Consider the following 27733-nt stretch of genomic DNA (forward strand, 5'->3'; position numbering starts at 1 on the left):
TTTCGAGGGTGGTGGGTACCTCATTATTTCAGGGGTGTATTTATATAGAGGGTGCCAAGTATTTCTTACCTGGAATCCTATACCTAGCTAAACTATTACTCTAATGTTGTACAGCCTTTCAGAATACTTAACTTACCAAAGAAAGAAAGGAAATCAAAAGTGAAAAAAAAAACGTGGCATCTAGACACTGGAAGACCCTTGGAAGAGAGGCAAAGTGAGGTGACATGATGACAGGTGTGCAGCATTCTGAGAGGAGCCAGTTCAATTAGAGCAGGCGGGCAGAGGGCCCTGCAGGGCTGGGCCCAAAGAGAAATGCTGCTGATACCATCCCTGTTATACTGAACCTTACAGAAGGTACTTTCAAAAGTGTCCCTTGGAGGCCGGGTGCTGTGGCTCGTGTCTATAATCCCAGCACTTTGGGAGGCTTAGGTGGATGAGTTGCTTGAGTTCACAGGTTCAAGACCAGCCTGAGCAAGATGGAGACCCTGTCTCTAAAACTAGGATTGTGGTGGGTGCCTGTAGTCCCAGCTACTTGGTAGGCTGAGGCAGGAGGATTGCTTGAGCCAAAGAGTGTGAGGTTGCTGTGAGCTATGACGGTATAGCACTCTACTGAGTGCAACAAAAAGTGAGACTCTGTCTCTAAATAAATAAAGTGTCCCTAGGGGCAGTGCCTGTGGCTCAAAGGAGTAGGATGCCAGGCCCCTATGCCAGAGATGGCAGGTTAATACCCAGCCTCGGCCAAAAACTGAAACAACAACAAAAATAACAACAACAAACTACATCAACTGGCAATTCTATGTATATTGAAAATATTCAGCAAGAATAAATGTGAAATTACACTTACATATATATGAAAATTAAATAAATTAAAAAAAAATAAAGTGTCCCCTAATGCTGATGTAGAGTTTGGGAAGAATTTGTGTTAGGAACATAAAGAACTAAGTAAATGAATAACAACTCCTCTCACAAAAGAAGACCATAAACTTTAGGCAAAACAGTTTTCTCAAGAATGGAAATAGAATCAGATACGGACAGGATGTGTCCATGGCCAAAATAAGTTGAACACTGAGGATTGATTCTACAAAACCCGTGATGTACGTCCCTGGAAAGACAGAATGTGCAAGGGCAGGACAGCTGTGTGATCTCCGCTGAGGTCTGAGCAGGTAACGCCTTCAGTCAGGCAATATAAACACACACATCAGAAACATGGAGATACCTGTGTGAGAAAAATTGCCATGTGGGTGGGGGGGACTAACATTTTCCTTACAAGCCTTATGATACTGTCTGCCTTGTTGAATTAGTTCACATATCTCATATTAATTATTAATGGGAGAATATGGTAGCTTGAGATTTTTATCCTGAATTTTCTCCTCGTTAGAAACATGCCCTTTGGTGGATGACTTAGCCGCTCTTAGTCTCTTAATTCTATAAAAAGAGAAAATACTTGTATCTCAGAGATGTGGCGAGGATTAAATGAGATTATATGTGTGAACTGTGCAGTAATTAATCTCTTTTACACTGTATTCTTCCAAAGGAATGAAGGTGGTTTACAAAATTCATTGAATTTAGCAAGATAAATTGAATTAAAAAGAAAAATGCGGTAAAGTCTGGCACCCCGGAGTCATTCAGTTCCTTTCCCCCACAATGGAGGCAGCTTGCTGTCTGGGTGGATTTCACGAGCCAGTGTGGCCACTACATGAAGCCTTATGGTGGCCAAGTACGTCCCCTCTGGCCCTGTAGCTTCCCCAGGGCCACTATGTGGACAACTGATCCAGAACATGTTCAGGGTCTTTCGAAGGTAACGGTTGGTAGTAACATGGATTAAAAGCTCTTGTTTATAAATTGATCTCAGGAATGGCTAGAATCTTGGAAAGGCCACAGACTAAACTACTTGATTTTCTAGCAGAACCGGGCCCTTCCGAATGCGCAATAATTATTAGGCAAGAAAATTGATTAATGTCATCATCAGTCACCCTTTGAGTGGGGTTTCCCAAAAGGATGCTGAAGCCCTAACCCAGCCCCTCAGATGTGCCCTTATGTGGAAATAGAGTCTTTGCAGAAGACCAGGTTAAGACAAAGTTGTTAGAGTCGAGCCTAACCCAACAACTGTTGTTTTATTTAAAAAGGGAAATTCTGACACCAGCCTGCACACAGGGAGACCGGATGGGGCAAAGGCCTGGGAGATGCGTGTGCTGCCCAGGGTGGCCAGCAACACTCAGCGCCAGGGGAGAGGCCTGAGACAGATTCACCCAGCAGGTCTGGAAGGGGCCATCCCTGCCGACACTCTGGTCATGGGCTTTGTTCCAGCACTGCAAGAGAATGCATTTTTGTTCTCTCAGCCCCCAAGCTTGTAGTAGTGTTTTTACAGCAGTCCCCAGAAAGTAATGCAGTTTGGAGTTATTTGGAATGCACAGGCAGGATGACCAGTGTCCCTAATTAAAATAATCCTATGAAAGTGCACCCAGAGGCTGTGGCCTCTGTGCTCAGCATTTGTTCTCAACCTCTACCCCACGCCTTCCAGCTGGGGCTCAGTCCAGAGGCAGCGAACAACAGGCAGCATCTCTCTGGGGTAGGGTGGCCTTGTCACCAAGATCTTGTCTCTCTAACATTTGGTCTTCCCCGTGGAACTCATCCTTCACTCCCTCTACTTTAGATCTACTTCTAGCTTCTAGGTAACACTCTGTTCTAATCATTTCCTTAATGTTCCACGTATTTCTTTGCCTAAATTAAATTCTCGATTAGTTCCTACAGTCTGGTCCCTGTGACAGATACTAAGGCATACACCCCAAATATTGAATCCTATCTAGTACATTTGCAGTTAAGTGGCTACACCAGAGTTCTGACTTGGATGGGAATGAACTGATTGAAGGGCCCCTTTATAGCGAGAACCAAAACCATGTCACACATTTCCACAGAGCCTGCTTATGAACAGGTAATGAAGCCTGATGCCTTTCACTCTCTGCTCAAATTGGGTCCAACCAAGTGCCAGTCCCAGTGCAAGGTGCCTTCCCGCTCTCACCTGCATGCCTCGCCCCCACTGCCCTGTGTTTTTCTTAGTCTTCCTCAACTTTATTCAGCCAAACAAAAAGACAAAAAAGAAGAAAATGAATTGCAGTTTATTTTTCTGTTTTTCAGAAAATGAATTTTAAAACAATGGAAAGCTTTTGAAAAATCTAGTTTAATGCACCTGACTGAGCACTGTCACTTTCAGAGGAGCATTTCCTCATATTTGTATGCGTTTGATAAGCACAGAAGACAAAAAAAATTATTTGGAAAAAAGATTAATCAAAAATAACAGAAGTAACTCAGTACTGACCCTCTACTTTTTTTTCTTTTGTTTTGGGTTTTTTTGTTTATATTTGTTTTTTGTGTTGAGACAGGGACTCACTGTGATGTCCAGGCTAGAGGGCTGTGGCATCATGATAGCTCACCGTAGCCTCAAACTCCTGGGCTCAAGTGATCCTCCTGCCTGGGCCTCCCAGAGTGCTGGGATTATTTTCTGTAGAGATGGATGGGGGTGCAAGGTGGGTGGGTGGGGTCTATCTTGCTCAGGCTTATCTCAAACTCCTGGCCTCAAGCAACCCTCCTGTCCCAGCCTCCCAAAGTGCTGGGATTATAGGCATGAACCACTGGTCACGACCTGTCCTACTACTTTTTGAACTGCCACCTCTGCACACTGGACTGGACACTTCTATCATTACCACACATCTTTGGTACTATTGTTGTTTTTACTTTTATTACATAAACTTTCCTTGTATGTGACCCACAACGTTCAGAACTACAGACATTGTCACCAGGTGGTTTATATAGAGAGAAGGAAATCCAAGAAAGAAAAGAAAAGAAAAGAAAAGAAAAGAGAAAAGAAAAGAAAAGAAGGGAGGGAAGGAAGGAGAGAAGGAAGGAAGGAAGGAAGGAAGGAAGGAAGGAAGGAAGGAAGGAAAGAAGGAAAGAAAGAAAGAAAGAAAGAAAGAAAGAAAGAAAGAAAGAAAGAAAGAAAGAAAGAAAGAAAGAAAGAAGGAAAGAAGGAAGGAAAGAAAGAATAGAAAAGGAAACAACTGGAACAGCATTGTTCCTATTGAACTTAGCTGATGATCAAAACTATTAGGTGAAGCATCTTTTTTAAACAGACAGTAGAAATCCTGGTGCAGGAACATTTGCAACCAAAACACACATTGCAGCAATTCTTTGACACACAAGTGTGTGTGTTAGCCTCTTGGCATCTCTAATTCTCTCTAAGTTGCATAGATTTAAATTTGGTTAGATTCAAATTTAATCTCAGTAAGATATTAATGTGAAAGTTGTCTTGCTTATATTTTAAAATTAATCATTTGTTTTAGTCTAAACTGAGACTACTACTAGAAATGTATTCTTAATTTTAAATACTGACTATGAAATGTTAGTAACAAACAAAATTATCCACACCATGGGGAAGTTTATAAAATTCTTGAAATAATTAGCCAACACTTTATATTCTAAAATGAATGTATCACCTACAGCAACTATTTTGCAGAAAAATAAAATTGTATCAAAGCTGTTGGTTAAACTAAATGATGCACTTGCACAGACACACAATAGAAGCAAGAATAAATAATTCTGTATCAATCTATAGGCTACAAAATCAATACCAACTTGAACAGTGTAAAATTTTAGGACACCCTCAGTGTCAGGCTGAAAGACAGGGCTAACAGTTCTGTTTAAGTAACTATGTTCAAGCAACTTAATTTCTGTCCTCATAAGTTAGCAGGCATTTTTAAACACACATAAATTGAAAGAAAAATAATTTTTGTCTGCTTTCTTTAAAAAGCCATAACTCCTTACTGACGGTGCACGTCATAGCGTGGTGGCCTCTGCACAGGGCCCGGTGGGCCTGACACCGCTCAGGGCTGTGCGGCTGTTCCCGGCGGAGTCGCTCGGCTGACAGACAGGATGGGCTTCCCAGTGGGATCTGCCGGCAAACCCACCTGGGGACTTCCAAGTACCCCAGCTATAGTTGACATGGCATCTAAGAATGCCTGGCATCACTGTGTTTTCCTCAAAATTTTAAAGCTACCTCGGTGGTGTCTCTGAGCTCACAGTCTGGGAAACCACAGGAGCTGGGACAAGGCTGACACGGGCCATGTGACCTCCAGGGTAGGCGTCACATACACCTCCTATACAGTATGGATTATCAAAAATAAATTTCTAGTGTTATGTATTTCAAACATATGCAAGTTACACGGTCAAATATGCAACGCAACAGGGCATGGTGCAAAGCAGGATGAGTCTGGCTTCTGGAGACGGGCAGGTGGGTCAGCTCCAGCTTGTGTCCACGGCTATCCATGGGCTTGCAGGGCCCAAAGCCAGCTCGTTGGGACAGGGTGGCCTCTGCTGCCCCACCTGGGCTCCAGGTGAGGTTCTGCTCCTCCACTGCTGAGAAGGAAATCCTGCCTTAGTATGTGACAGGGTACAGCACAGCACAACATGCAGTGTAACCCAGCACAGCACAACACTCAGTACAACATAGCACAGCACAGTACAACACAACATACAGTACAACACAGCTCAGGACGACACAACACAACACAATATAACACAATGCAACACAGCACGGCACAACACGCAGTGTAACCCAGCACAGCATATCAGGCAGTGTAATCCAGCACAGCACAACACGCAGTACAACACAGTACAGCACAGCACAATGTAACACAACACTCAGTACAACACAACACAGCACAACACAACACGCAGTGTAACCCAGCACAGCACAACACGCAGTACACAGCACAGCACAGCACAGCACGATGTAACACAACACACAGTACAACACAGCACAGCACAGCACAACACTCGGTACAACACAACACACAGTACAACACAGCTCAGGATGACACAACACAACACAACACAATGCAACACAGCACGGCACAACACGCAGTACAACACAGCACAGCACAGCACAATGTAACACAACACTCAGTACAACACAGCTCAGCACAGTACAACACAACACAATATAACACAACGCAACACGGCACAACACACAGCACAACGTAACACAGCTCAGCAAAACACACAATACAACACAGCTCAGCACAATGTAACACAACACACAGTACAACACAACACACAGTATAACACAATACAGCACAATGTTACACGCCTCAGCACAACACAATATAACACAACACAATGTAACAAACACAGCACAACACAATGTAACACAGCACAACACAATGTAACACAACACAGCACAATACATAAGCCTTCCTGGTACCTACGATGTGCAGAACAGTGCAGTCACCCTGGGGAACCCTGAGTGGGACCCGGGCTGGGGCGTCCCAGTGCTTGGATCATGCAAACCTGCAAGTCACCTGCGGGGCTGGAACCCCATGCTCTCCTGCCACCTGAGGGGCCGAGTTCATGCCCCACCCAGCAGAAGGAGCCTATTCAACAAATTTTCTTTCCCCGGGCATCAACCCTCAGGACTGAGCTCTGCTTCCTTTACCCCCATAATGACCATGAGAAACAGGACAGCTGAGAAGTGCTGGCATTTACGGTGCTACTGGGAAGGTTCCCGGGGTACACTGTCCTCCATCCCACTCTGTGACCTCAAAAGACAAAGAAACTTCCCACTGACCAAGGGGGGCAGCCTCTCCCTGCCTTGATCCCATGATCCACATGGCAGCCCTGCTGTGCAAATTCAACTTGCTCAGTACTGACTGTTCCTCTACTAAGTGCCCAGAATTGTGTTGATGCTGGAAATTAAAATTAAAAAAAAAAAAAAAATCAAGGTAGACACAGTTGCTGTTTTCAAGGAGGTGTGGTGATGTTGGAAGTACCTGCCATGTGCTTCCTCAGAAACGACTCCACCCAGGGACAGCTGTCCTGCCCAGGGCTGAGGAGCACCCTGGTCACACCATGCACCACAGAGCAGGCTCGAAGGGTTCACCTTATTTTGGCTGTTAATTAAAAAAAAAAAAAAAAAAAGTCCTAAAGTGAAGAATTCACCATAAAGTGTTTTTGTAAATGTCCTGTTTTTCTCAAACTTAGTATCATCATAACTGTTTCAAAAACATAAAAATGTAAGCTATTCCAATTGATACTGAAATTACAGTTCATAGATTGACTTAAAGTTGTCTGGTTTTGCTTATATCATGTCTTAATGCACACATATGATTCAATTTGAGCTGTGACTTTAAATATAATTTTATTTTTCTGCAAATAGGTACTACAGGTAATACACTCATTTTGGAATAAAAAAGTGTTAGTTTAATTAGTTTAAGAATTTTATGTGGTATCCCTTAGCAAATGAATAATTTAGTTATCTAAATTCTATCAATGGCATTGATGAAAAACATGAATATATTTCTAGTTGTATTCTCAGTTTGAAAGATGAAAATAATAATTTTAATGAATATTTTAAAATTTTTAAAGAACTTGTCTAGCTCTTATTTAAAATTTATTTTCTTACATGCTGTTCAAACAGATAATGAGTTCTTCTGCAAGCGCACTTTAAACTTGGATCCATAAATGTGATGAATGCCGTCTTTACTATGATGGGCAGCCGTAGTAACTTCCACAATGCTGAATTAAATGCTTTGTAGATAAAGTACTGTTGATATAAGATAGTTTATTCTGTTCATGATGGTAGAGCCCTCTATATGCACGACCTCTTCCTCTCAAAGGTATTTGAAATCCCTAGTTTATCAAACCGCTTTACAAGGCATCCCCTTTCTGTAGATGACAATATCAAGGAACTTGGTGGCTAAGTAGCATGTCTGTAGTTGTGATTATTATAGTTATGATTTTGGGGGCAAAACCATCTTAGTCATTTTGTGGGGCTAGTACACCAACTTTCCAAATGCTGGTAAAATATCATTCAACTAGTTGACAGGAATTAGCTCACACTATATTCATAAGAGTGGTACAGACCTCGTCTATGTAAATACAAACCAGTTTGGTAAAATTAGAAATCGGTAAGACAAAATATATGACTCTGTTTAGTCCATTCTTTAAACAAAAAAATGTGTGTGGTGTTTGCTTCCTGGGTTCCACATTGACTGCTCTTTGGGAGAATCAAAATGTGTTTACAGTCAAAAAATAACCATTTGGAAAGTCGAAAATAAAACCAGTAAATCAGTCCATCTTTTTTTCCATTCACAAGATTCTAACAATCCAACTCAAAAATTGTATCTTCTCTCACTAAGTTTTTTTCAAAAATCATCTAATTTGAACAATTAAGTGAGAGCACTCTATAAATAATAAATTCCTATTCACATTTAAATGATCTAGACACAGCTTCAGCAGCTACTTACCAAATCACACTCAGGCCCATCGCCTAACACAGGTCTTCCAAGTGTCACCCAGGATTTGCCTCAAAATCTCCTAGGACATGCCTAAGAAAGGGCAGATCCCTGGGGCCCAGCAGAACCCCAGTGCCAGCTCTGGGTCAGAGAATCCAAGTTTGTTAGCAGTGCTGCTGGTAACCCCATGCATCCTGCCACTAAAGGCCTACACCCCAGAGAAAAATCTCTACCAATCTGGAGGAAGCAGCCATCCATTCAAAACAAAGCAGTTATTTTATCATACGCACTTTGCTGATGTTCATGTGGCAAGCTTCGTCCACCCACACAGAAAACAGAGACAGCGTGGGCATCTCATAGGAGACCTACCCACAGAGTTTTGCTAGAAGCGTGGGGAGGTCTCCAGCCCCAGCACAGCCTTCCCTGATTTCCCTAAATTTGGCAAGAACACTTGAGCAGCATCTGGCCTGTATCTCTGTCACACAACTGTGACCTCGATGTCCTACCTTCCTGTGTGACAATTGGGCTGCACCCACCAGATGGAGGGGCTTGTCGGACAATTCTTACATTCCTGGCGCCTGGTAACAGGCTGGACACATATCACATCCTTCTAGAATAACCTGGACATATAATGTACTTATAACAAGAGTTGGTTAAGCAGAGGAAAGAATGAACATGGTAATTGCCAAGTAACTTCAATGAGAAATCATCACTAACACCAAAGAAGGGGCAGGGTGTGGTTTGTATAATTACCATTGTTTCCTACCTAGGCCAAATTTGACACTTTGTGTCCAGTTCCTCCTGTGGTCTCCCCCCCGCCCCCAGTTCTCGAGGGCTTCATTATTTGTGAGGTGCCATGTGCACCTTGGACCATGCGTCCCTGTGCTGCTGGTTTTATCATTTCTGTTTTCCATCTCAAGCAGCAGACTCAGAGGTAAGGGCATTCGCCCAAGGACACACAGTTGCCTGTGATCAGCGCCACTGACAAGGGTGACACGTGGCCAGTTTCCACAGGGATAAACTTCCCTCTTCAGCTGGAACGCAACACATGGGGCTCCTGCTTCTGCACATGGACACTGTCACTGCTGAAGTCCAGGCTCTCCACTTGCTGGAATTTCCCCCTCTACGTTGAATTGCTTAAAGAATGAGGTTGCTAAATCCTTTCTTACTTTTAAAACATGCTCACCTAGATCTCCTCCTACTCTGTTACTTAGAGATAAAAAGACAAGTTGGCCTCCGCGCAGCGTTTTTCCAGATTGAATTTGATATCACTCCCACACTGTTCACAGGGCTTCACACACCTGTGAGAACCTCTGCCCTAGGAGCCCGGGACTCAGTGCCTGAAATCCTGGGTCAGTTCTTCAGCTGCTGAAGACTTTTGTTTTTGTATCTCACCAGTGTGGAGGACTCACAGAGAGCTATTGCTGCCACTAAATCTCATCTCTAGTTAGCATTTCCGGGGTGCTCAGAGGGAAAACAATGTCTGGGTGATGACTCTTGTCAGTTTCCCCATTGTCAGACCCAGTCTTACGTTCCTCCACACTCACAATATTTCCCCATTGGGAACACGCCTGACACTGCAATTTCTCAAAACTGCAGCTCTGCAGTGAATGCCTAATTCCTGAAACTGCAAAATCTAACAAAAGCTGATTTTTTCCACTGATTTGACTGGCTGACTATTTCCAGGCTTTGCATGTGATGACCTGGTGCTCCTCACAAACAACATCTTTTATGGACCCACATGGTGGTTCTGAAGTGGCAGAGGGCAATTAAATCCTTCCCAGCCGCCTGTAGGGCGTTAAGAATGACTCACAAGGTCCAGCGTTTCTGCCACAGACACATTTTCCCAGGTAGGTCACACGGAGAGTCTTGCCAAGCAGCTTTCTGTTGTTTGATTTTGAACCCAGAACCCATTTTCCAGCACAGCCCACCGACGTCATCCAGGACAAGCCACGGAGACCTCAGCTCATTCTCCTTCAAAAACTGCTCTCTCTGATGGTGTCTTCCCGTCCACAAGTGAAAAGTCAAATCAAAAGGAAATATGGCAATTCTGTTCTTTTTATTTTTATTATTAAAAGTTTTTTCTTTGTCCTCATAGGCATCACTTGGGTTTTTCATACATTTTTCGTGTCTGTTAAAACTCTCCAGGGCGCTATTTCAGCTCCTATTCCCAACCTTGCCTCTAAGGAAGTCAAATTTATCTGCTTTCTTCCCTCGTCCCAAACCTCACTTCTGACCTTCCCCACAAACTCCAGGCTCCTTCCTTTGCCCGGGCGCGTGAGGAGGGACCGCGGGCTCCTGACAAACGGCCCCAGCAGCTTATCCCCCCAAGACTGCGTCACACACGCCCCCCAAAAACATAGATCAAGGGCTGCAAAGAATCTAAGATAAGGCGAGGTTTCCTGCAGAGCCTAGAGAGGAAGTCACTGGGAAAACGCGCAGACTCGGCCTTTTGATTTTTCCGTTTCTTATGGAAATTGCTCGCGGTTATAAGGCAGAACCTCCCGGCAGAGCGCGGAGCATCTCCGTCCTCGCGGACAGGGCGATGCAGGTGTTTACCAAGGAGAAGGCATTGGCTGGGCAGCGCGTCCCGCACCACCAAGCCCCGCCAGCACCGGGGAGGGTCCTGTGCTGCGGCCCCCTCGGCGCCAGCTCGGGGACTGTCCCCGCGGTTCAGAGGCTCTCGCCCGCCCCTCCCCCGCCACCCTCCGGGGACTGGCCAGGGGCGAGCCCTGCCTCCCCTCCCCCTCTCTTAGCTGCCACTTGTTGCGGCCCAGCCGAGACGCGCTTGTTCCGCTGGCTGATTGTAAAAGGGTTTGACTTGCTGCTGACCCCGGGTCAGGACTTTCTCTTCGCTAATCCTGCTCTCCTTAAACAGAAAAACACTCTGCCCTCGTCTCTCGCTTCAGTCATCTTAATCTCCGACACCCCCTCCCCACTCCCCGCTGGCGGCGGACACCCCTCCTGGCCTCCAGGGCCAGGCCAGGCCCGAGCCAGGCGGGCTCCGGGACAGCGCCCCAGGTCCCCAGGCCCCCCAGACCCCCAGTCCGGAGCCCGCGCGGACGCGGCTGCTATCAGGCACCTGCCAGGTCCCCCCTCCACCCTGGGACGCAGCGTTCTGGGGCCGAGCCGGGGAGCTGGAGGAGCACAGGGCGAGAGGGACGGACAAAGGCCAGGGTGGAAAAAGGGAAGTGAACGAAAAGCAAATCGACCTGGGGTCGCAGTGGAAGGGCGCGAGAGTGGGGAGTGAAGAAGGTGAAGTTGATGGACGCAGGGCGAGAGGGAAGCCTTGAGGAGTGGTGCTCCACCAGGGCCCGAAGCCGGGCAGGGCAGCTGGGACAGGACGGCGGGGCGAGGCGCAGTGGGGGCGAGAGAGTGCCCAGGCCCCGGCCTGGGCTGCAGGGATCCAGGGGCGGGCCTGCGGGGTCCTGGGGGCGCGCAGCTGGAGAGGAAGGGCGGGCGCTGGGAGAGGCGGGACCAGCTCCTCTCTACGCCCCCGCCTCGCCTTAGAGCCCGGGGAGGCGGTTCCGAGCCGGGGCACAGAGCAGGAGCTGGGGGCGAGAGTGAGGGTCCCTGTGTCCCTACCTCGCGGCCTGGGCCTCAGCGCCCGCCCACCCGCCACCCCCACACTGCAGGACCGGAGAGGGGGGCTCCTGTACCACTTCTGCTCCTCGCCTCGTGGGCCCGCGCCCCCCTCATCCTTCCCCATCTGGCCCGGCCTTTCAATGCGGCCTAATAGTTATTCTGGAAAGGGAGCTGCGCCAAGGCCAAGTCTGCTTTCCAGAAGTTTCCAAGGAATCAAACCCGTGATTAAATTCTGTTGTGACACTTCTGCAGTCTCAGGCTGCGGACGCGTTGGGGATGGGGGTGGAGGAGGGTGCGGGCTGCGGCTAAACCTGGGGGGCACTCCGCGGGGCCGGACCCGGACCGTCTAGGATGAAGTCCTTGAATTAACCGAAATTTTCTGGAGACAGAAATCTGCGGTGCCCAGTCTTAGAATGCGTGGAGATGAGCGATTCTTCTCCCACACGCACGACTTTAATAGACCTATCACTCACGATCCCGACACCCATCTGCACGTCAGGCGGCGGTGAGCGAAACTCTCCTTCCAAAGTAATTCGTTCCATCCAGCTGCCAGTGGGTTTCCTTGGCGAGGAGGGTGTCAAAGTCTTAAAGACAACAAAGGGGCCAGCGGGGTGAAAACCAAAACAAAACAAGGTTAAAATCAAACGAAAGGAAATCAAACCGAACTAAAAACCACCAAGCAGACCAACCACCGCACCCCGTGTGGAGAAGTCCGGGCTGGGCCCAGAGCGCAGACGTGTGAAGGAGTCAGACTCCGCGAACTTTGCTGCAGGCCTCGCGAGGTCCCGTCTGGCTCTCTGAACACCACCCTGGGGTCTGGAGAGCGAACGCAGCCGTAGTATAATAACGACCGTGCTCCAGGCGTCTGGCCGAGTACTGTGCGCAGCAGCTGGACAGACGGATTCCAGTGGCGTGAAATACCCAGCCCTAGAGCAATAGTTTCTCCAGTAATTTAAATTGGAGACACAAGGATAGGATCTCAATCCTGAGACAAATCCCAACTAATCTCTTTTCCTCCCCTCCCGTGTTGCTTTCAAATTGAGTCGTTAAAGAATTTATATGCTTCAAAAGAAAAAAGAATTTATATGCTTCTTCTGTGTCATTCTAATCAACAGAAAGAAAATAAGATGGTTGGAGCACTGGCATTGATTGTGGGCGCAGGAATTGCCAAACTGTAACTCCGCCCCGTGGAGAGCAACCCACAGCTTTGCCCAGTGTCCTAGGCACACTGGCAAAACTCGTTGTTTTAAGAGAGCCCCCAAGTTATTAACATGTGTGAATAGCCCAGATTTAGGTGCCAATAGCTGGACCCAGAAAGCCTAGCACACAGATGGGTGAGGTGGGTCACAGGCTGAGAGTGGGCAGTAGAGAGAATTCTTCAAGTCTGGACATTTCAGAGTGAGCATGGCTCTGGAAGCTCCTGGTGAGTTCACAGAGCTCTATGGAATTTCCAGAAGTTTCTCCTAGAGGGCATTGGAGTGGCACTTGTTGCCACACCATTCCAAGTGTTGTCCCGATCAGCAATCCCTTTGCACACATTCTTAGAAGTAACCGTTTCACAAAGCATCAGATTGCTCAAAGGAAAAATAAAATGAAGAAAAAGAAAAGATGGGGGACTTTTATTATCTTGTTAGAAAGCAGTGGACATTATTCTTGGATATTTTGCTATCACTTTAACGAATGAGTGGTTTAAGCAAAATTATCAAAATGATTCCAAAAAAATTACACATATCAACCGTCAGATTAGCATTATACTTAAAGCTATTCTCAAATGCAGGCTGAATTTGGTTCTCATTAAACTGATGGCTCAGGCCCACTTTTGGACGGATAGTCCACGCTCATTCCAGGACCAGAACAGAGGCTGAGCAGAGGGGAGAAGCCTAAGGCTGCAGAAATCAACATATTTCAAGCTGGACTTACAGAGTTTTTTTTTTTTTCCAAAAATATAATTTCATCTTAACATCATGATTAATTGCAAAATGTATTTGCTACAGGATAACTTTTAAATGCAATATTTAATGCTGTCAGATTACTTGAAGACAAAGTTTTACAGAAAACTTTAAATTTCAGAAAAACTGCAATGTACCAATAAACACCTAGAAAAAAATATAATTAAAAAATTTAAAGCATCAAACAACCTCAAGATCTCGTAAGGAATAATAAACACGGCATTTTTTCGTTCACATCTGTTAGCAACTTGCATCCCAGTTCACGTGGGGGAAGGAGGGCCGTGGATACTTTTTTGCGTGAGACAGAAAATCTAGCAAAATTAGTTTGCCCAGTTCCCAAAGAGAAGGAGGCAGAAGCATGATGGGGGCTCAGCTGCCACACATTTTGGTTCAGCAAAGTGTGATTCTTTGAACAATTTTCAAATAAATTCTGCTGGCAACCTTAATTGCTGAGGAATTGGGGGCCCCCACAGTCTTTGCCCCAATCCTTGGCCTGCTTCCACCATGGGGTCTTCCTTTCCTCCTCCGGACCAAAATGCCCTGCAGATGCCAGGCAGGGTGGAGGGCAAAGCTTGCTGCAGGGAAACCCAAACCCGGCCTTGCCCAGCCATTCCAGGCCAGACCATAAGAAGTTATTTTTGTAATTATTCCTCATTCCACATTAACGCCTTAGCTCTACACAATAATTTATAGATTTTTAACTTAGACTTTCCTTCCATTGAATAAAGCTCCATGAAACCCACCCCCAGACTCCTGGGGCCCCATCCTTCTTCCATGCTGATAATTTCTTCCTGCTCCTACAGAGTTACTAATTGTACTCTGAACTCAAAAACGTGCGTATAAAATTAGCACGTTTCAAGTTTATGGGAGAAAGTGGGCTTTTCCTCTCTTAAATTTATTGACTAAAAAAAAAAATTCAAGACAATGTTGGGGGGATTCTTTCATTTTTTAGAAGAAAGGCTTTTTTTGGGAAACTATGTACATAATCTGACTCCTCCTCCCCGCACTGCAAGGCCTAAAATAAAATTTCACAATGCATTTACAAGAAATAATACAAAACCAAAAAAAAAAAAAAAAAAAAAAAGGAAATGCTGAGATACAGAAAGTTTTACAAAACCCAGAATATAACTCTGCCACCTGAAGGGTGGTGGTGGTGGTGGTAACCTCTTTGTATAAATTAACAAACCAACCCGAAAGCGCGGTAGCAACTACAAAAACCTTGGTGATGTTTGGAACTGCCTACTACATTTAAACAAATTGGACCAGCTCCCCTTACTGGTCTGGGGTAACCCACGCAGCCAGGGATGAAAGCGCGCCGGCCGACATACAAAAGTTGGCATCGCTCCCTCGCTTGGTTCTTTTTTTTTTTTTTGTCCTTTTGTCTCCTCCTCCGTGGATGATAAATACTGTACAAAAAGTCTCAATAAAACGCCCAAGTCCAGTCTAAAATGCAAGCCTTGTGTCAGAGCCTGTGGCACCAGGAATTCCTGGAAAGGTGAGCGGGGGGATGTGTCACTTGGTGTCCGTCTCCAGCGTTTTCATTTTACAAGAACGTGGACAAGTCTGTACAAAAGCAAGGCCACGCCGGGTCCGGCGGAAGCCCCAGTGCGGGCCGAGAGCTCAGCGGTGACCGAAGTGTCCCCGGCGGCGCTAGATATGCGTCAGGGGCACCGTGCCGTTGACGCCCGCGCCCGCGCCCTGGTAGTGCTGCGGAAGCGAGTGCAGCCGGCTCTGAGCCGCAGCCGCCGCCGCCGCGGCCGGGTCGCCACCCTCGCCGGCGGGCAAGTACATGCTGATCATCTCCCGCAGGTCCCCAGGACACGGCGCCCGCGAGTGCGCCGGGGCTGGCGGGCTGCCGCTGGGCTCCGACTTGACCAGCGAACCCAGCGCGCCCAGGGCCCCCGACGACGCGGCCGCTGCCGCCGCCGCCGCTGCCACAGCCGAGTTCTGGTGGGCGCCGCCCGCGGCAGCGGCTGCAGCGGCCGCAGCGCCGTAGGGGAGGCCGCCGTAGCCCGAGGGCGACGCGCTCATGTAGCCTTGCGAGTTGGAAATGGGGCTGTACTGCAGGGCGCCCATGTCATAGCGGTGCATGGGCTGCGGGTTGTGCGGGTGCGCGTGCGGGTGGTGCGGATGAGGGTGCGCAGGGTGCGCGTGCGGGTGCGCGCCGCCCGCGCCAGGGTGCTGCCCGTAGGCCAGCTGCGCCTCTTGCATCATGGCCGCGGCCGCCGCGGCCGCCGCCACCGAGCCGGGGTAGGCACCGTTCGCCCAGCCGTTGACGTGCGCGTAGCCGCCGCCCGCGGCGCCACCCGGGCTTTCGAGGCGCTGGCCCACGGCCGCCGCGCCCACGCCCACGCCCATGGCCACGGCCGCGCCGCCGCCTCCCGCGCCGGCTGCGAGGAGCCCGCCCGCCAGCGAGTACTTGTCCTTCTTGAGCAGCGTCTTGGTCTTGCGGCGCGGCCGGTACTTGTAATCCGGGTGCTCCTTCATGTGCAGCGCGCGGAGCCGCTTGGCCTCGTCGATGAATGGCCGCTTCTCGGCCTCGGACATGACCTTCCATTCGGCCCCCAGCCGCTTGCTGATCTCGGAGTTGTGCATCTTGGGGTTCTCCTGGGCCATCTTGCGCCGCTGCCCGCGAGACCACACCATGAAAGCGTTCATGGGCCGCTTGACCCGGTCCTGGTTGGCCTTGGCGCTCGCGCCGCCGCCGCCCCCGCCGCCGCCCCCTCCGCCTCCGCCGCCCGCCCCGGCCGGGCCCGAGAGGTTCGTGGGGGCCTGGGTCCCCCCGGGCGAGTGTAGGTCGGTCTCCATCATCATGCTGTACATCGGGGCGGCTCGCGGGTTCACTGGCACCACGAGGAGAGCCTGGAGCACAGACGGCCAGGTGAGGGTGATGGAGAAGAGTTCAGACGCAGGGAGACGGGGGGGGTTCCTAGAGCAGAAAGAAGATGGGAGGGCGGTGGAGGCAACAACAGCAAAAAAAGAAGCAAAAACGCGCGCCCTCAGTGCTGGTCAGGCTGTCAGGTGTAAAGTTCCTCCTCATGCACAAACCACTTGCCAAAGAGGCCGACGGCCAGGGTCGCGGTCTTCGCCGCCACCACAGCCCAGTCGCCCTCGGCGGAGAGGTACAAACAGGTGCAGTAGTGATCAAGTTGCGGTTCCACTTTCCGGGCCAGAGCGGTGCGCTGGGCCCGGCCCGGGGTTTGCCGTCTCCTCTGCGCCGACCGCCGCCGCGCGCTACCTCCTTCTTCCCGTGCTGGGTCCTCAGCGGCCTCCAACTCTGGGGCTGTAACTTCTAGCAGGGCGGCGCGCCGCGTGCGCTGGGCATGTGCTGGTCCTGGGCGCTCGGGGGGAGCCAGTTGCCGAGGGGGAAGTGGTAGGGGGCCCGGAGCGGGCGATGGAGCTGCAGCCAGGGAGGGGGGCCAAGGACAGCGGAAGGGGCACGGGCGGGCGGAGAGGCCCAGAGAGCCGGGGCCGCCGAGGCCGGGACTGGCTGCCTGCTGCCTGCCCGGAGCCCTGCGCTCGGAGCGGAGGCGCACGCGGGGCCGGCGGCGCGCGGGGCCCAGCAGCCATACGCCGGGCCCGGGCTGCCGTTAAATGAGCGCGCCGCGGCCAATGGGAGCCGGCGGCGGCGGTGATTTGCATGGCGCGCTGGCGAGTGACGTGGGGAGGGAGTAGATACACTGGGCGCGGGCGGCAGAGCAGGGAGGAGGGGAGGAAGGCGAGGGGAGCAGGGGCAGGAAGGAGGGGGGGAGGAGGCCGGGGAGGGCGGGGGGAGACACAGCCACCCCGCTTCCTGAGCGCGCGCGCCGGCGGAGGTGGCGGCGAACCCCGAACTCGCCCTCCTAGCTTCTCTCCGCCCGCGCGCTCGGAATCATTAAGGCTTGAGTTTAAAACCTAAGACCAAGAAAGAATCGCCGGGGTCTGGGGGTAGAGAATACAGCCCCGGGCTGTGTTAAACGAGCGCAGGAAGACCTAGCTCTTACTGTGTCTCCACCAGCCAACTCTGCGCCTGGAGAGGAGGGAAAGTTGGAGATGGAGGCCGGGACGTCGTCTTTTGCTCGGGGTGCTGAAAAGGAGGGACGTTCCCCTGGACACAGAGGACAAGGTCCGCGGGCCATAACCTGAGGTTTCTCCCGCCAGGATCGGGAAGCCCAGTCCTCCCCCCTCTTTCCCGCTGCGCCGCAAGTAGTGAAGTTCTGCAGTGCCCCCTCGCAGCCAAGGCCTGCACAGCCCGTGCCCCAGAATTCCCGCATCGCGGGAGCAGTTGTGTCGGGCCTGGCTCCACAGCTTCCTCCACCGCCAGCCCTGCACTCTGGGGGGTGGGATTAATGGGCCTGGGAGTTCCAGTCGCGTTCTCTTCCCAACCCGGCTTCCTACTCTTGAAAAGGAATTTCTAGGAAGGCTGAAACCAAGATCTATCTCGAATAGTTACTCGACAGCACTTGAAAAAGTTTGTTGAAATCGCAAAAGAATGATCTAGCCCACGCTTTTCTGGAGCTAATCTTCCACAAGCTGTTGCCTAAAAACTGGGAAAACTGTGTGAACGCGCGGGGCCCACCAGAAACCGAACGGAAAGGTGGGGCCTCATGACCAGGCCACAGATGCCATTTCCTGCATTATGCAAAGGCAAGGCTGGGTTCATAGAATGATCAAGGCATTCATCTGCTGTTATAGTTCTTTTAACTTTTTATTTCTATGAGGCTTTTAACTTTTTATTTCTCAATGGGTCACCCTGGGTAGGGTGCATTGGAATCATCATAGCTCACAGCAACCTCAAACTCCTGTACTCAAGCAATCCTCCTGCCTCAGCCTCCAAGTAGCTGTGTAATTTTTAAACCTCAAAATGTCTTTGCTTAGGGACACAAGAAGTTGCCAAACCCAACCTCAATGCTATTGTGCTCTCTCCCATTTCCACCAGAGCCATATGTAAGTGGCCCGAAGACTTCTAGAAAACTCCTTGAGCCCAGGTGTTCCTCCTGTGTCCACCCTGAGCTGAGGGTGCTTTAAGGAGATGGGGATGGGTAAAGGGGAGCCTTTACCAAGCGCCACGTGGCTGACCACGCAGTAGAAATGCTCACATCCCCATGGCAGTAACACCCAGGGTGTGGTAAGGGTGGTTAAGTGTGTTGGACAGAGGACATGTGACACCTCTTTTTTTCTATTAAAAAACTCTGAGGTTGTGGATTTCTTGATCCTATTGCTTGTTCAAGGTACAGGAATAATGCTTTCCTTCCTCTCAATTACTGTGATTATTACTGTAGGTTTTTTTATTGCAGGGTTGCTGCGGTGTACAGTGCGACAGCAAATTGATCTCTGCAGATTAAACCGCTTTCATGTCAGGCCATTCAGCACTTAATAGTAAACTCATCAAATAATATGCAATTATATTAAAAGGAAACATCATTTCATGTTTATTTTTCACCAAATATCCAGGTTATAAACTTGGTTTTCAACTACCTTATTGCACCAATTGAGTTTGTTAAATCTTTTGATCTGCTTCACGCGCTACCTACAAATACCGGTTACATTGTGAATGAACAAAAAAAGGAACAAGAATATTGTTTAGGAATGCTATAGGCCCAGTTTTCTTTGATAATTTGGGAGGTGATGGGTGTGCAGCGAGAGCCAGTGTATTGGGGAAAGTCAGCAAGACTGAAATAAAGGAAATGGTTTACAAATTATAAAGTATATTATCCACTTAGCACTTGAAAGATTTCTTTCCTATGCTTTTCAATTTAGATTTTAAACTAAATAGCTTAAGACCCCCTGAAAATGCTTTGTATGAATCAGGCTTGGCACATTATTTTCCATATCAATGGGGCCATTTATTTTATAAACACCCTGCACTCCAGCGTGCTTCACAGGAATGCTTTATGCTTTGGGGAACTTGGATAGCTGACTTTGAAATGGTCTAGTTTCTCTCTACCATAGTCCTGAAAATTGTTTCCAAATACGACATTACCCTTGTTTTTCAGAGCATCTAAATAGGAGGCAAGTGGTGTAGCATTGTATGAGATCACGTTAGTGCTCAGCATTCAGGCCACTCCCCAAAGCCCTTTTTAGTGAGATGTTTCTTGGGCCCAAGCAGGTGCACGCTCATAGCGTATGCCCACCTGCACAGGTATTAAACCTGAGCTGTCGCTGCAACTTGTTGCCAGGTAATAGATGATTGGCAGTGGCAGGGCGCCTCAGGCCAGCCCCCTGTGCCCTCTGGCCTGGCTCGGGCCTGAGCAGCCATGTTAGTTCTGTGTGGGCTGTGGCTTCTGGGAGCCTCAGTGTTCTGCTCCTTCTAACCTCTCTCGGCAGTGACTCTTTAAAAAGAGAGAAAACTGCCCAAAACCAGTTTGAAAAGTACCTCCTTCCCCACTTCTCTTGGCAGAGGCCTCCTTCAAGCTGGTTACTTTCCTGGAAGTCTAGATTCTTGAGGATTTGAAGACTCATATCCCCATTTTCAAGGAATGTCAGAGAAAGTCTAGAGCCCCAGACTAAGGATTACTTTCATTGCTGATTGACCAAATATTTTCTTTAGCAACTCAGAAATTTCCTTGTGCCTCGTTGCTAAAAAAAAAAAAGCCATCGAGAACATCAACTTTGAAATGTGGATAAAGATGTATTTTGTTGTTTTATTTAACCTGCGGCCATTATCCTCAAGGAAAACCCAGATCCAAGCCACCAGTAGAAGGAATTACATTCACACACGGATGCACATGTGTAAGTGTGGATACACACACATCATGCATGCACATGCCTCCATATGTGATAGATTTAAGCCATACTACAGGAATTGTTGGCTTTCAAAAAACTGAATCATGAGTTTTATGTATAACACCTCTAGATTAAACTGCAAATGTGGAGTAACTAAAACGGTTAATTTATTCCCTCCACCCCCATGATTATGCTCGAGACACATCTCAGAAGCAGAGAGAGTCCCCTGTGGATGGAATTCCCAGCCCCTTTAGGTGAAAGCTGGCTTTCAGGCACCCGGAGATGGACCTTCCAGGCCACTCTCAGTTCTCAAGCTCCAAGCAAGGAGACTGGACACGTTCTGGGGGACAGAGAACACGAACTCCTCCTGTCTTCCCTTGCTCTAGCTTAGACCGTCTGTCCAGGTGACACGGTTCCCCGAGATGTGGCCAGACCACGACCTGTTGCCCTTCCACAGGTTAGGTCCAGCAGCTTCATGGGCCTGCACGAGGCCGCGTAGGGGCGCCTCCCAGGACCTCCGGGGAGCAGCCTTCCGGGCTCAGGCGGCGCCTCAAGGTGGACACCACGGTGAAAGGGAGGCGACTAGTGAGGGAGCAGGCAGTTTCTGGCAGGAAATTCTGAGACAGAAAGAGGAGTCTGAAGAAGTAGGCAAGGAAAGCGCGGGAGAGAGGAAGATCCGTTCGAGGTCACCGTGGCCAACGGAAGGCGCAGCTGGAGCGCGAGGTGGGAGGAGAGCGCGCGTTTCTGGAGGGGACCGCGCAAGGCCGGGCTAGGGCCGCCCGGGAGGTGGCGGAGAGGGGCGTGGCGCAGGGGCCGGGTTTCTTTTTCCAGCTCTAAGAGGCGAGAATCTTAGAGGGCGCAGGCCCTGGCTCTGGGCTCCAGCCGAGGCCCGCGGCGCGTCTGCGCTGACCGTGCGTGGAGCGGGTCGCGATCGCCGTCTGCTGGCCGCCGCCGCCCTCGCGGAGACTCGGGGACCCTCGGCCCTCTGCCGCCCGGCGTCCCTGGCCTGCTCCTATAGCCAGAGGCCTTTTCCAGGGCTGGGAGCGCGTTGGGGTCGTTGCGCTCCAGGGCGCACGGGTTACGGCTGTTGGAGAGCGCTAGTCTCTGCTGGGTCCTTCCTCTGCGCCCGGGCTAACTGGGCTCCGCTGTTCTGAAACAATGTGAAAGGAGCCAAAGTAGCTGTAAAGTTTTTTTGTTGGTGTTGATTGCTTTTTGCTTTCAAAGAATATAAATTAAAATAAACCCAGTCAAGGTAAAGGGGGTGCGTGGGAGGAGAAGAGAAAAAACCACTCGCAGGTAGGGAACTTGGAGCAACCCCTGTGCCTGAGAGACTCAGCAGAGCAGGGCCGCGCATTCGCTCCCAGTGTGTAAGCACACAGTCCTTTCCTGCGACCTAAGAACGCGTCCTGGTTTGGGGAACTGGTCCAGTGGCATCTGTGGGGGAAAGGGTCAGTGAAATCCTTCCTCTGGAAAGTAACCAAGACCTCTTCCCAGCGGTTAGTGTGGGGACCCGAACGTTCCCAGTCGAGCAGTACCAGCACTGTGCGCGCGCGCGCGGTGGTGTGCGCCTCCCAGCTCTCCGGGTGAAAGCGTTTGGAGAAGCTCTGGGAGCTTTCGAGTAGGGGCTCACCCTGTGAGCACTGCTCACACATATAATTCAAATTTCACAGCTGACCTGCTCTGAAAACCTCAATCAGCTTCTAATTGAAGGGAAAACAAAATATTGCTTCCCTACAGCAGAGCTAACGATTTAATCATTATATCAGACATTATAGCTTTTAATTAGGCTAATGCTGATACTGTATGGAAAGAGATAATTCAACACAGTTCTTGATGAATTCTGTAATTGGGTTAACGGCGGAGCAGTTGGGGGAGAGACGTCAATATTCAAGCTGCGTCTGTAGCCACCAGGTTTATGAATGAAACAGAAGACACCGCAAGGAAAGACTGGAACCCAAGAGGACACCGCGCCCTCCGCTCCTACGGGGCCGTCGGCACTCAGGAGGCAGCCAGCGAGAAACGCCGGCGGAGCTGGGGAAGCGCCTGGTGCCAAGCCACCTGCCCCTGGCCTGCCAGGCCCCTTCTTTGCTGAGAATCCTATCCAGGCCTACCTGACCGTACAACCTGGCGCGGCGGGAGTCTCTCCACCTGTACCCACTCAGCGCGAACCAATCGGGCAGACCGGTGGGCTGGGCACAGCTGTAGCGCGGTTCCATCGGCGGCCTTTAAGACAGGAGCTCTAGCCGGGCACCCACCCCTCACAGCGTCTGGGTACCTGCGGGTCAGGCACCGCGCCCCTGGCCGAGAATCAGCCTCCGGCTCTGAGGGCGCGGTGGGCGTGCGGAGCGCCAGGCGCCTCTGGGCACGACCCGCTGCCCGCTGCCCACAGCCCTCTCACACTCTGGCCATTATTGAGGGGTCGGGGGGGAGGAGGCGGCTCCAGTGGGGGCCCAGGCCTAGTGTCTGGAGACATGGCCTCTTGGGTCTTGGATGAGCCAATGCCTGGCCCAGGGGCTGCAGAGGAAGATTGGTGATTAGAGAGCCAGAGCCCAAGGTTTCCACTTCCTCCACCGGTCTCCAAGGGTCCTGCAATGAGGAGAAGGAAAGAGGCGTTCAGACTCGCTGGCGGGAAGTGGTTGTGCGGGGTCTTCAGTGACTCTCCACTCACTCCTCCGTCCCTCCTTGCCAAGTATGCTCTGTGCCAGAGAAGATTCAGGGTCACCCAAAACTCGAGCTCCGCAGCCTGCATCGCCCAGCCCCTTCCTAGGTGTGGTGCGTGCTCGCCCTGGGACAGACAGCTCCTGACACTCATCCACCTGCCTGATTAGCAGGGTCCACATAAGCTGCACTGGAGGTAGTGAACTGGTGGGGCTGGGACTTGACCAAGCAGAGGAGATGGTTCTTGAGCCTTGGATTTTGAGGGAAAGGTCGCTGCCTCCAAAATTTGAATGGGCTCTTAAGAAAAGCCGCACCTTCAGAAGTTTTAACCCCAGTGTTTTCAGGGTGTGATTTTATGTGTATGTTTTATATTTCTATACATCCTTAGTTCTTTTTCTCTCGCTCTTTGGTTTAACTACGTCAGTGCAATATTCTCCTTCCAGATAAATATACTGCATTGTGATCCGTCCTTGTCTTGTGTTGTCGGTAATTACGCAAAATTAAATGGGTCACTGCTAAAGTTTCATGTACACAAACCCCCGTAATTAACAGTTTGAATACACCTTTTTACATCGTACAAAAGTTGTAATTTTCTAACGCACGTTGTTTTTTTATTGATAAAGAATGCTTGTGTTGGACATGATAATAATACTGAGCCCCTCATCTGAGCGGTGAGTGCGTTTTGTTTCTTTCTAAGCTGTATGTAGAGTCAGTGCAAGAGCAAACTTTTGTGAATATGGTGCAGCTTTGTAACTATTCACATTAAGATTTATAAAACATTAACTTCCAAGTATGTGGGACATCTGATTAAGCCACACTCCTGAAATAAACTGCAGAAGCCAAAATTCTCAGACAGACAAGCCCTGGTGCTGTTCGCTGGCATGCGGAGAAGGTGGATTCTGACACGCTAGGGATGCTCTCCTGCTCGCTCTGAAGGGATTGAAAACTGAGGCGACGTGGTGGCCGCTCATGTCCCAGACAGTCAACGACCAGCGGCTGTGCAAGAAAGAGCAGCAGTGAGGGGTAAACGCAGCCCCCCAAACGGCGAAGACATCACTCACAAGAGGAGACAAGTCATAAGGAATTTCTATATGAAAAGAAATAAAGTGAAATCAGAGATGCTTTTTCTTACAGGCCATCCCTGTTATTGCAAATTAGATTAGCTACACAGGCTTCAATATAAACATGACCCGAGTTCACACCAGTGAAAGACCATCCACTCCAATCTCTGCTTTCATCGAAGCATCTCACATAAATTACATCTTGTCCTTTAATACACTTTTCAATGAGATTAAAACATCACTTTGACACAATTTCAAGCCCTTTCAGTGACATGGCTTGCTAACTGCAGAAAACAGCACATGGGGGAAGGTGGTTCTGTTGAAATCTTCAGGCTCTGAATGGGGTTTCAGACCTGCACTATGGCCCTGCAGGCTGAGCTGACAGCGGCCCCAGCCCCATTTGAACACCACTTATTTTACCTCCAAGAGACAGCAACCAGCTGTTCTGGTAGCAGAAGTCAGATTTCCTTGCTGTGGGGTGGAGGCCTGGCTACTGCCTGGGCACAAAAACCTTTTGGGAACATGGTTGTATTACACAGCCAGGCCATCAGCCTCCAGGCAGAAGGAGTGGGGAAGGCCATCAGCTGGCCACATAGGGCCACATGTCACTAGTTTGGGGGAGAGTGGAGTAAATTAGGTAGAAGGAGGTTTGGCGGAGTAGAGACAAGTAGAGCCCTACTTTAGACTCTGTTTGAACCCTAAATATTAACTTAGGGCCAGTGAGAAAAAAGTAGGCACGCATAGGTAAATATTTTACAAAACTGGCTAAAGGGAGAGTTGCACATCGCCCTGCTGGCAGAAATGCACCCTCCTAGCTCCTGGGTGCCAACTCCCCCTTTGTGGACAGACTAGAACCACCGGCTTTAGGGAGTGGCAGGGCCCCTAAACAGACAAAGGACCTCCAGAGAGGATTTGGGTTTCAGGGAAGGAACTCCATGCATTTGTATTTCAGCTATCTAAACTTATGTTCCAGGCTCAGAAGACACAGGCGTAGCTGTTTCTGGAGAAGAGGATGTTTACAGCCTGCCTCCTCTGGCGGCTCTATTCTCTGCCCACGCATAGACTGGCCTCCCCCTGGAGCCTCCTTCCTCTGACCAGCACAGTCTGACCACAAGGTTTTGAGTCTGCCTTATCCTTGCAAGGAGGGAGACTCCCCTCAGCCGGCCCAGCTGCCCAGGGCCCAGCCACGCCAATCCTATCCCTGGTTGCTGCCTCCCCCGCCGCCTCCCACGCCCGCAAGTCAGGCTCTGTCCCGTCTCCCCATAGAGATAACCAGGGCCCCAGCACTAGCCACCCGTTTCTCCCCACTGGACGCGCGCCGTGTCCCCTGTGTGCCTGCATGCACTGGCCCAGCCAGCCAGCCTGGGTCGCCTGTCGCTGCTGAATCCAGGAGAGACGCTGCCCTGCCGGGAGAAGGGAGCCCGACGGCGTCAGGGGCTGCTGGTGGCGACAGACTCCCTTCCTGTGGCTGGCCTGGATCACACCCGCACCACAGCCGAGCTTCTGGAGGGACTGGCCGGCGTTGGGCGCTTACCCCTCCTCTGTCCGGGGCGTTATCGACCCTGCTGGCCCTAGGGCCCGCAGAGCAGGCCTGGGGTAACCTAGTCCGGGGGAGAACAGAGAGGACTCCTCTCTCCAACAGCAGCGGAAGGGAAACGCTTGGTCCCGGCTGCCTGGGAAGCCTCACTGTCCGTAGAGGTGGCGGGGACTTCTAGGGATCCTCTGAGCCAACGGGGTGCCGTCAGCGTACTGCCGCCTCCTCCCAGCCCCTCTTTTCACAAAGAAGCTCCCAGAACGCCGGCCCCACTACACCCCAGGAGATCGATGCATAAAGGGAGCTTTTAATGGGTTAATTGACTGGCGGCCGCTATCGCGTTCAAACACCTGTTTCTTGCCAGGGGAGGAGGCCAGCCGGGTCCCAACCCCGATCGATGACCGCCGGACCAGCCCCGCCCTACCCATGGACGCCAGCAACGGCCACCGCCGAAAATCCATTTCACCTTTGAAACTCCCTGACTTTCCTCTCCAGCAGGGGCTCAAACCGCAGAAAGAGCGGGCGGAGGCACGCGCTGGTGGGGGACACTGCTGTCTGCTCACGCGGGACGGAGGCGCGCGGTGCAACAGGAAGCCGACCGGGTGATATTTCGCCGGAGGAGGGAGGATGCGCCGAAGGGGCTGGGTGCCCGGGCAGAGGTCACCTCTCCTAAGGCGGCCCACTCAGCAGGCGGGGCTTTGGGGCACTCCAGACCCCACCTGGGGGCTCCCTCCACCCACCGGCGACGTGGAGGCGCCGGCCGCGGCAGTGGGCCTCGCAGACCCTCACCAGGCCCGAGGGCGTTCTCTGCAAGTCCAGGACTTGCTGCTCACAGATTTTTTTTTTTCCTGGTTACAGAATTAATACAGTCAAGTCCGTCGCTCACTCAAAGTTAAATTGATTCTTTGCCCAAAGCACCTCTCACTAAATGGCACACGCTTCAACATGTTAATTTTTAAAACGTAATTTCAACGCTCGGATTGAGTTCTTGGCGCAGCCTAGTGCAACCAAGGGCGAGAGGGGGAACGCGACACTGGGCCTCGGCGGGGACGCAGAGGGGGTTGGGGTAGTGGGGACTGAAGTCCGAGGGAGCTGCTGTGGACGCGAACCTTTCCCTCAAATCCGCTGGTTTGATGCCCCTCTCCCGAAAGGGCTACCCAAAGAGAAACAGAGCCTGGGTGCACGGGGTTGTTGCCAATGCAAAAAGCCGAGGATGCGGGAGGAGTTCACTTATGGATAAGAAAATGACAAACGTGCCCCCACAGGCAGTCCGCACGCCATGGTGACTACAGGTACCCACCTGTTCTCTTCTGAGAACCGAATGCTGCCGGGACACCCCACGCTCCCATACGGAGAGTCATGGTGGAGACGCCGCGCCCCTCCCCAACGCCTGTCCCGCCCGGTTCCCCAGCCCCGGGCGGGCTGAAACCCCACGCAAGTTCGGGACACACTTACAGTTAGTTCCTCCGCCAGCTCCAGCGGTCCCCACAGTGGGTCCGGCGCAGCCTCGCCCCCAGCGCTCCGCCCTCGGGCACTTCCTGGCGCCCCAACGCACTCCGGGCCGGGTGGCAGCCCCCTCCGCACAACGAGCTCGCCGCGGCCCGGGCCCCTGGCCCGGCCGGGCTCCAGGCAGCGCCAGCCCCGCAGCCGCGGGCGCCCGCGCCACGGGCACGCACACTCACGCGCACTCACACGCGCGCCGCTCGCACACTCACTCGCTCACGCCGTTCTCTCCTCGCCGCGCGCGCGCGCGCGCACACACGCACACTGCCGGCGAGAGACAAGAAAATGAAATTTATTATTGATAGAAAAGACTTTAAAGACAATTTCAAGTCATTGTTTCTCTCTGGAAACAGGGGGAATCCCTCCACATAATGAAACGTCTTTTGTGCGGCGCCGAACAATACCAAACAAGTATTCTAATAAATAGCCACTTTTTTGTTCCTACTCGACAGT

The 27733-nt window shown here is 50.8% G+C and overlaps 1 protein-coding gene and 1 long non-coding RNA gene across 2 annotated transcripts in view; both read right to left on the minus strand.

The window, feature by feature from the left end:
* LOC128566842 (uncharacterized) overlaps positions 1–27526 on the minus strand; it is a 51958-nt gene extending 24432 nt beyond the window's left edge. Inside the window, exon 1 of the long non-coding RNA XR_008374652.1 lies at positions 27233–27526. This is a non-coding gene — a long non-coding RNA (uncharacterized LOC128566842). The remainder of the gene's footprint in view (positions 1–27232) is intronic.
* Positions 13493–17368, minus strand: SOX1 (SRY-box transcription factor 1). Its single transcript, XM_053563917.1, has one exon. It carries the CDS (start codon positions 16640–16642, stop codon positions 15470–15472), a length of 1173 nt encoding a protein of 390 aa, XP_053419892.1. The 5' UTR covers positions 16643–17368; the 3' UTR covers positions 13493–15469.
* Positions 27527–27733: the final 207 nt, after the last annotated feature.

Source organism: Nycticebus coucang, chromosome 15 (genome assembly GCF_027406575.1).
Source record: "Nycticebus coucang isolate mNycCou1 chromosome 15, mNycCou1.pri, whole genome shotgun sequence".
NCBI classification, from domain to species: domain Eukaryota; kingdom Metazoa; phylum Chordata; class Mammalia; order Primates; family Lorisidae; genus Nycticebus; species Nycticebus coucang.